We start from the raw sequence: 10,132 nt of genomic DNA, 5'->3' as shown, positions 1-10,132 counted from the left end.
ACATGCGTGTACGACGTAATGTTTCAGAGCTTCGACTCCGCAACGTACGGTTACTGTACCGTATAAATGTTATCTGAGTAATGGCGATGTGTGTGTGTGTGTGTGTGTGTGTGTTATGCCACAGTATATTGTTGTTGTGCACTGCTTAAAAATTAAATATATGAATAAATATATTGAATATTTTCGCACAAAACTAGCCACGCGTAAAAGCGCCGTGCAATTTCAAAGCACGCAGTTTTAATGCACTGTGAATTTGAAGCAGTACTATAAAAATCTGACAACATTGATTTGTACGATACGTCTAAATTACTGAAAATCACGGCCCGTTCAGCCGTAACTTTTGCACATTTGACTATCTGGGTAATATATTCTTGTTAACTATTGTGAAAATTGCAAAATGATAGAGAACTTTTCTACTCAGTTTAGTCCGTTCTATTAGCGGTATATATATATATTTAGCGGTCATTCTGGGACACCTTATATACACACTAAAAATAACAATTTGTATTTGTGTTAAAAAACACAATCCACTGAAATTCTTATTTTTTTATTAAATTTTTAACATATTTGAGTATTAATTGTATATTATTCAATTAATTGTTATTACATACATAATTTGTTGCCATTGGGATCACAAATGAATAAAGTGATAATGTTATTAATTTAAAACAATAAATAACAATAAAGTTAAGCTAATTTAAAAGGTTATTAATTTACAGATATCCGAATTTGAAGCAATCTGGATTATCGCAGATGCCACGACTGGTGGTGTTCACTTCGGAGGACGCGCACTATTCTGTGAAGAAGCTCGCCGCGTTCCTGGGAATCGGTTATGATAACGTATATCTGATCAAGATCGACTCTCGTGGCAAAATGATGGTCTCTGATCTGGAGGCTCAGATCGCCCGAGCCGTCGAGGAGGGCGCCGCGCCGCTCATGGTATCCGCCACCGCGGGAACCACCGTGATAGGCGCATTTGATCCCTTGAGAGAGATCGCGGAAGTCTGCAGAAAACATGGACTATGGTTCCACGTGGATGCCGCGTGGGGCGGAGGTGCACTTGTCTCCGGAACGTACCGTGGCCTCCTGGACGGCATCCAGTTCGCTGACTCAGTCACCTGGAACCCCCACAAGTTGCTCGCCGCGCCGCAACAGTGTTCCACCCTGCTGCTCCGTCATGAAGGTCTCCTCTTTATTCTTATATTTCTCCTCTTTCCTTATACTTTGTACTTTTGTCTCTTCATTTTTATTCATTTTTCATAGAGAAATTTTATTCGTACGTTTTTTAATTTATACTCTATTTATATTTTACTTTATATTTTAACAATGAGATGATCTTATCTTAAAATTAAAATATCGTGTAATTGTGTAAATTTTAATTAATTAAATTAATTGATTTATAAGTTAATCATTTAATGTAATTTTGTTATATTTTTTTATATACTATTTTATCAATATTTTACCTAATTCGTAACTTTTCAATATTTTGAATTGTAATCGCGAAAAAGATTATTAAAATTTCCAGTCTTTTTTTATATATATTCTGGAACATCGCGTAAGTGATAAATTTATAAACGGAGTTTCACCCTTAGGTTTATTACAAGCGGCGCACGGCTGCGGGGCGAGCTACCTTTTCCAGAACGACAAGTTCTACGACGCGTCATTCGACTGCGGTGATCGCCACGTGCAATGCGGCCGCCGCGCCGACGTCGTCAAATTCTGGTACATGTGGAAGGCGAAGGGCACGCGCGGCCTTCAGGCCCACGTCGACCGCTTGTTCGCGCTTTCGCGTCACTTTACCGATCTCATCAGGACACGCGATGGCTGGCACTTGCTCGTCGAGCCGGAGTGCATCAACGTTTGCTTCCGCTACATTCCGCCGTCGAAAAGGCACCTGGCCGGCCAGGAACTCGAACAGGCGCTTCACAAGGTGCACATTCGACTCTATTTAATCTAAGCGCGTTTTTATTGACGGCACTTACAGGTGTAAACTAATGAATTTTATGTAGGAGAATTAACCGATACAGTACAGAATTTGCAGTAATATCACTGCGATAACGCTGCAATATTGTTGCTGCAACTTTTATGCTGTAGGAGAAGTGAATTATTTTTGTTCCGTTTGGATTGAGATACTAGACCCAACATCTTGATTGTTTCTATATTGTTAACTATATAAAGTGGTTATTTTTAACACATCACATTTGTTTTTAGCTTTTGTGCTATTTTGAATTTATAATTTATTTTCTTCTATTTTGTTAATTTGTATGTTTTGATTTTATTTTGATGAAATCGTTGCAGATCGCGCCGATAATTAAGGAACGCATGGTACGAGCAGGAACAATGTTGATTACGTATCAGACATTGAGAAATATGCCCAATTTCTTCAGATTGGTGCTGCAGAACTCGGGACTAACGGAAACTGATATGAAGTTCTTCGTTGAGGAGATAGAAAGGCTCGCCATGGACCTTTGATTAAGTTCAATCAATACGATTGGTAAATAGCAAGTATTGTAAATAGCGATATAGACTGTGTATGTATGACTAGCTTAAGAAATATTTGCACTTGGTAAATCTACGTGTGATTCGTGTTGAGAGAGAACAAGAAACGATCATTAGCGTCTCTCTCCATTTTCTTTTTAATTTATGTATAACGCGCGCACATTCCATTTTAATTATATTATTTTAATTATATATGTATTATAGTCTTCTCTCTTCTCTTCTGCGTTCTTATTACTTTCTTTCTCCTTATTTTCTTCCTCTTTAATCGTCGTTCATATCCTTCGCAAGGATTTACGAATTAATCAATTTAGAATAAAAAAGCGGGTGAAAGAGAGAATTATCAAATTAAAGACAAAAATGTAAGGAAAAGTAGAAGTCAATGCAACTTTGTGCACAAATATAACAATGGATGTATTTAAAAATCCATTTTTAATATAAAAATGTGTATTGTCGGTATAATATTCGTGTTTCGACTTACTTCAAGTCATTCTCAACGGAATTAAACATAATATTAAAATAAATAAGGGCTATTAATTAAGAGCTGTTTGTCAACATATTTCACATAGCTGCTAATATATTGTCATATATTATTCGATATTAAGTTCCCACTGAGGATGACCATATTAAAGGTCGAAACGTATGAGTAATTTTTGTATTTGACGAATATATACTATTTCTGCAAAAGACACCCAGCGTTTGACTCTTAATAGCCTTTATTTTAATATTTGAATTGTTAATTCTATTGAGCCGTTTAATAGTTTCATTTATAATTATTGAACATAATAATTCTATTTTGTGCAAGTAGTGCACCAACCATGGTCAATTATCCAACATATTAAAGAGATTCCTTAGATTCATTCCAGTACTGGATTATATTACCGACATTACACACTTTTATATTAAAAATGGAATTTTAAACACATCCATTGTTATACTTGCGCACGAAGTACCGCGCTGACTCCTACTTCCCCTTATATTCTTGTCTCTAATTCGTTAAATATTAAGGAGTCCTTTAACATTTATTGTTCTCATTAGAGAGAATTTATTCTACAGTTTATTCTGTATATATGTTGTCGAATTGCAAGAAATAAAAAACCAATTAAAAAAAGAAAAAATTAATATTTACTTAATTGGAAGTCGATTAGGAAAGAATAGGAAATCGCAAAAAATATAGCAGATTAACTGCAACAATATTGAATTTCTCTTCTTGTTGACTATTGTATGTATAATATAATATCGATCGTTGTCGGCATAACGATATAACTACCAGATATTTACAGGTATCCTTTAGCAATAATTTACATTTACATTTACAACGATTTAAAGTTTCGTCACGATTTCTACACAAACACAACTCAATAACAATATCGTATGCGATAACTGTCTCTCAATAATGAGTTATTAATCGTAATAAAAATATTTCATTCGCGATGCGTTTGGATCGGAAATTAGTCCTCACGCAGATATGCACAGCCCCATGCGGTTACTCCTCATTAATTCCTATTCCAATTCTTTACAATCTCAATTTTTTTAATCAAAAATATATTATATTTAACTGTATTCCTTAAGGAACTTGATGTGGAATTGCTTCAGTGCTTTGAGCATTGTTTTGATTTTCTCTTTTTGCGGCAGTATCGTGGTCCGGAAATGGTATGTACCGGGTATCTGACCGAAGCCCGAGCCCGGAATTACACAAATCCCGGTGCTCTCCAGCAGTTTAAACGCGTAGAAGACGTCTGGTTCTTGATCTTTCGCTCGCGCCGCCTCAATCGCTTTTGGCGGCAACTCGAAACGCGGGAACACATACATCGCGCCCATCGGCGGATTCGCCTGAAAAGGAAAAACAAAGACATTGTAAAAACTCCGTCGAGCGTAGTTTTCATTGGCTATTCTATGAAAGGACAATCACCTTATATCCTGGAATACTATTGAGTGTGTCGACGACGAGCTGCGATCTCTCTGCTAAAGACCGTAGAGTTTCCTTTTTCTCTTTCTGGAATTGCTCATACGATGGCTCATTCGATCGCGGCGGATTCACCACAACATCCATCACGACCTGGCCGAGCACTGTAGGACATAGCATCGCAGAGATCGACTTCAATAGCACCTTCATCACTTCCGGATCCATGTTGATAATTTCAGCGTAACCACCACGGATCCCGCATTCACCCATATATCCTGAAAATAAAATGCCCGGAATGCTTCTGAAATTTCTTAAGAAATCTATTCATGAATTTAATTTGATAATCAAAATTCAATAATTTTTCAAATCAAATATTCCTGTTCAATGTTTCAACTAAATCAATAAATTATTACGGACATAATTTAAGAATTCAATGTCCCTTGATTAAATTGTCTTGAAAGTCTAATATTTCAAATAAATTGTTTTTAGCGATTCCTATCTCTAAAAATGTTTCGATTCTCAAACTCTTTTTTCGCGTACCTTTCGAGATAGACATAAATGATGCCAATTCCATCTTCGAATACGGCTCGCCCATCTCCGTCATGACTTTCTTGAAAGAATGGAATGCACTGTCTTTATCGTATATGTTATCCTGGTAGACCTCGTCGGCCAGCAAGAACAGATGATATTTATGGGCGAAGCGGATGACGTTTTCAATGTTCTTGCGAGTCAATACTTGACCGGTTGGATTACCAGGATTGATAACCACCAACACGCGAGGATTACATGTATTCTTGACTTCTCTTAATGCTCGTTCCAGCTCGTTGACTTCTAGCGACCACTTGTTATCCTCATCCAGATAGTACCCGATTTGAGCGAGTCCAAACTCCGCCAGGGTCGCCGAATACAGAGGATATTGCGGAATTGGGATCAGAATGCCGGATGGCTTATCGTTGATCCTTTCGTTGAATAGTTTCAGGAATGACTAAAAAGAGAAAATTCAGAATTAGATAAGAATATATTTAAAAAAAGGTAATATAGCGTCATTATACTGTTAGTTACTATAACAGACTCAGTCTGTTCAAAATATCAAAGTTAAAATGCCAATTTTATATGCCATGCATTGCATACGTGAAAGTCATTGTTTAATGTAAAGTTTTTCAACTAGTGCTATGAAAATTCCAGAGAAAATAAAAAGAAGCAAAATAGAAATAAAAAGCAATTATAACACGCAAGATAAAAAATATTTTTTAAATTATAAAAGTTATATTTATTCTTATTAAATCATGTTTATTCTCACTTGAACTAAAACAATATCGTCATTCAATAAAATTACTTTTAAAACAATGAGATAAAACAATAGAAACTCTAGAATTTAATTCTGTTTATTTTTAACTGTTGGCGGTCGTGTTGGCGGTATTGGACAAAAGATCTATGCTGAGAGCTGCAGAAGCATGTGCATCGGTAATGATGTATCTTGATAAATTTGGCACGTTATTTATAAATGTGTTATAAATTAAAGGAGGTTGAAAAACACTGGTCTAATACATAAATATATATATGCTGTACGCATAAAATAACTTTATATGCTTATTATTATATAGAAAAATTGTGGACTTTAACGGTATTTAAGATCGCAAAGACTTTCATCTTTTTCAGTATTCTTTAACATCACTTTCCGTTTTGCCTTCTTACATTTGTCAACTTATTATTCTTTACCCAGAGAAAAGATTACAAATAAATTTTATTTTATTTTAAAAAATAATATTTAAATCAAAGAAATGACGTTCACAAATCAAAGAAATTTTTTCTTTAACCATATAGCAAAGAAACATTTCTTTAAATCAAAGAAATCTTTCTCTGGGAGAACACAACTTGCATTACATTAAACAACTAGATTGCTTTCAAATGTTTTGAATAATAGAGAGATAATTGGAATCTAAGTACCTTGATACCATCAGAAGCACCGTTCGAGAGGATAACGTTATGGTAATCGCAAGGGATACCGCCATCGCGTTCCTGGATGTACTGTGCAACATGCTTGCGAATACACTCAATACCAGCCGATTCAGAATACGAGCCAACGCTGCCGCCCTTGCAACCTCCCAGGACCAACCTGGCACGATCCTTCGCGTCTTCCGGGTAGCTCGGATCATCCAACAGATTCGGCGAGACCGTCAGGGTGAGTACTTGCCGCAGGAACGTGATAGGCTGCTGACCCATCGCGTGGGCATCGCCCACGTTCGCTTTGATTACTTCCTTGAAGGGTTTATCAACGCCCTGCAAAGAGAAACAAGCTTAAATCCTAATGCAATCCACATGCTTATTTTTCAAACATTTCTGAACTTTTCAGCGACTATACACTAAAAAAAATGCATGTAATTTTACATGGAAATTACTTAAATTACATAAATATGATTGGAAATTTACTGGAAATTATAAATTTCCAATCATATTTGAGCACAGAAAAAAAATGAATTCTGATTCACGTATAATTTTTAATTCTTGAATGCTATTTATTTTTATTTAAGTACAGAATTTCTCTTCAATTATAAATGTTCACTGGCATCAATAATAAATAGATTTATGCAAAGTATACTTTATTCTTAAAATTGTATTCTTGTTTCTAAATTCATTATATGATTCTAACAAATTCAATCGTATTATTTACAAACTATTTATTCTTGAATTAAGAATAATAAATTTGAAAATTCGCCGGCAGGCGGCAACAGTGTGTGTAAGGGCCCCTCAGTCAAGATGTCGGAAGTGCATGGATGTAGTGAATGACGATTGACGGTGATTTTGTGAGCGAACTGTTACATTCGTGGAACATATCTCTAAATGTAGTTCAATCTTTAAGGGTGAATGAAATATTCAGCTCCTTCCTAATGTTTCTGTCAGTTATATTGCAAATGGGGATGCGCGAACAGCCGGCCGACTTTGTCACTGCGATGTGACGAAGAGGCGCCTATGCGGGCGGATTTTTCGCGGCGGATTTGTGGATTTGCTAGATTCACAGTTAAAGAGTGAGATGAGCAATGAATCCATCGCAGCGGATCCACCTCTACATGCAGCCAGCGTTCTCTACCATTGTGACGAGGTTGACCGTCTATTTGCATCCTTATTTGCAATACGGTTAACGGAGGTTGGTAATAGAGTCTTAGCATTTTACTTGCCTTTGAGCTACATTAGTAGAGGGTATAATCCAAGTTTGATTCAGTTTTTTCTTGGGAGCTTGTACCCCGTGCACATTAAGAGACACGCTCTATAAATGTGGCACTTTATTTACAAAGCTATTGTCACTTACTGCAATATTGGTTTCTGTCATCTTGTTACTAAAAAGCATACTGGGAGTTTGAAATAAGTTAACAAAAGGTCATTGAAGAAAAAATAATGCTAATATATTATAATGCTAATATAATAAGCATATTTAATGTTGAACGAGCAACTTTATTCTTTTTATTGAAATAAAATTTATTTTGAATTAAGAATTTATTTTATTTTACGAATAATTTATTGTTAATCGGAAATTGTTTATTCTTGGCGCTATTCTAAGCATAAAATATTCTTGGCTTAAAGCATTTATGCATTTCTTTAAGAATTCATTTTGTTCATATACAAATCAAAATTTTGTTGAAGCAAGGTTTATTTGAAGTCAAACGGAAAGTAAGATTTTTATATTTATTCCAATCCTTGAGACTTATAATTCACAGAAATGCGCGATATCTTTTAATTACTTATAATGCAAATAATGTATGTATTTCAGTTGTTGTTTCTACAAAAATACCGAAATCTTAAGATGTATTATTCTTTATATATAATCTAGTGAAAAATCTTTTTACATAATTGTTTATAAAATTTTTTATAGAATTTGTGTTTAAATTGCAGAATCTTTGAAATTTCTGTATAATTTTATAATTTAATTAAATGTGAGAAATCCTATTCTTTATTTTATATCCAATTCTGAAACTCTTTTTCATTCTTGAAACTCTCAAAACGTTTGCAAAATTGAATATATATTTAACATGAATTCATACCAAAATATTGAAGCATTGAAATCTGTTTTGATCGAAAATATGATTTCTCTTACTTAATAATAGATTTATTTTCATTGATCCAATTTTAAATAATAGTAATTTTATAAATTTTAAATAAATTTTTTAGCATTTTTTATATAAGTTGGATTTTTTAAAAATTCTTCATATATGTGTGAATTCTGAAATAATTGAAGATTTAAAAAATTTTCTCTAATTTCTGTAGAAAATATATGAGGTTTTTTAAACAAAATTTTTTAATTTTTAATTTTTTAGAGCTTTTTAATTACACTGATCTGTACAATTTAATCATACAATAAATTTGAACAGCAAAGTTAAAGTATTTTTTAAAATTGTTAGTAAGTGGCTCAAATAAATTACAAAGGTTAAATAATAAAGAGCATACAGTCACGACAAAGGATGTAAACAAAATGTATATTTTTAAAAAATTTCCAAATAAATAAGTAGACGTTTCGATCAAGATTTGACCATCCTCAGTACAAAAAGTATTTTAAAGTTTTTTTTTTCAGAAAGTTTTATGAGTTTAAATATGACATATTTTTAAAAATATAAGAATTAATTTTAAAAATATGAAAGTTTAAATTTGTGCATCAAGAAAATTAAGTAATTAAGTAAATAATTTTCGAGTAAAAAAAAGTCACATATTTTTATACTCGAAACTATCAGAGGAAATAATATCATTCTGATAAACTGGGTAAACTTCGCACCGCAATACTACGTCATCGACGAGCGTTATGCAATTGCGTGTAAAGTGAATAGAAATGTGACAATGTAGACATATGGCATAATAATATTATTTAGCACGTAATTTCATTGATGAATTAAACGCATTTCTTTTTTTTCCAACAAACTGATCGTTTGCATTTATGAAAGATTGATACTCCTATATTAAAAATTTTAAACGTATTTGGCGCTTTAAAAAGAAAAAAAGAGCATAAAAGAGCAAAAGCAGCATTTTCGAGATTCTAAGCACTTTGAAATCAACAAAATTGGAATAGTGCGGCTTGAGCAGATGTCTCTAGAGAAATGCGTTTAATCAGGTACACCCTATATATCCGTAAACGACATAAAAGTTCCGAAAGAATATCGTTTATGAGGAAACATTATTCAGAGAGATAATGGCACAAATATATCTAGTCTTCTCGCCCTCGACACTCTCAATTAAACATTTTTTTTTTTAATCACTCTGCATTTTCATACAGTGTATACGTTTCCATTAGTAATAACGTCATTTCTCGGGTTTAATAACGTGATAAGAGGCTACCATATGTGTCTGGCCAGTAGATCATCGAAATAAAAGTTACTCGTTCCAGGCTACTCGAGGCAATGGCGTTACGTTCTCACACTGTAGGAGACATAAATGCTTGTCGATTACATGATTGAATGCAGATAAAATGCGTACTACAATTATATGTACTATAAAATACTTCGCGTTATCAATACGCATTATCGTACACTCTATTATCGTACGATATCTTATAATTAATTTTTTCTTAGATAACAATACACAATTGCACGCGATATGTTCGAATTGTTCCCATTTTATTTGTAAAAGAAATAATTTAGGTAAATGTGTATTAAATAACTTGAGTAAAAATATTATATATTAATTAATATTTCGATATTCTACATTGCATTCATTTATATTTTATTATTTGCAGAGCAGATAATTTAA

The 10,132-nt window shown here is 33.6% G+C and overlaps 2 protein-coding genes across 2 annotated transcripts in view; one reads left to right on the top strand and one right to left on the bottom strand.

Moving 5' to 3' along the window:
• The window catches only part of LOC108749766 (cysteine sulfinic acid decarboxylase), a 7,859-nt gene extending 5,199 nt beyond the window's left edge, over positions 1 to 2,660 (top strand). The window contains exons 3-5 of the mRNA XM_018488699.1: positions 720 to 1,183; positions 1,593 to 1,930; positions 2,299 to 2,660. Of these exons, the coding sequence (XP_018344201.1) occupies positions 720 to 1,183; positions 1,593 to 1,930; positions 2,299 to 2,472 (976 nt within the window). The 3' untranslated portion in view covers positions 2,473 to 2,660. The remainder of the gene's footprint in view (positions 1 to 719; positions 1,184 to 1,592; positions 1,931 to 2,298) is intronic.
• A 1,371-nt stretch (positions 2,661 to 4,031) lies between these two features.
• LOC108749774 (alanine aminotransferase 1) overlaps positions 4,032 to 10,132 on the bottom strand; it is a 9,622-nt gene continuing 3,521 nt past the window's right edge. The window contains exons 2-5 of the mRNA XM_018488730.1: positions 6,350 to 6,682; positions 4,943 to 5,387; positions 4,409 to 4,677; positions 4,032 to 4,329 (exon numbers count right to left, since the gene is read on the bottom strand). Coding sequence (XP_018344232.1) covers positions 4,051 to 4,329; positions 4,409 to 4,677; positions 4,943 to 5,387; positions 6,350 to 6,682 — 1,326 coding nt within the window. The 3' untranslated portion in view covers positions 4,032 to 4,050. The remainder of the gene's footprint in view (positions 4,330 to 4,408; positions 4,678 to 4,942; positions 5,388 to 6,349; positions 6,683 to 10,132) is intronic.

The sequence above is a fragment of the Trachymyrmex septentrionalis genome, unplaced genomic scaffold (assembly GCF_001594115.1).
Source record: "Trachymyrmex septentrionalis isolate Tsep2-gDNA-1 unplaced genomic scaffold, Tsep1.0 scaffold312, whole genome shotgun sequence".
NCBI classification, from domain to species: domain Eukaryota; kingdom Metazoa; phylum Arthropoda; class Insecta; order Hymenoptera; family Formicidae; genus Trachymyrmex; species Trachymyrmex septentrionalis.
The sequence above is the reverse complement of the archived record's forward strand: the minus strand, read 5'-3'. Positions and strand labels throughout refer to the sequence as shown.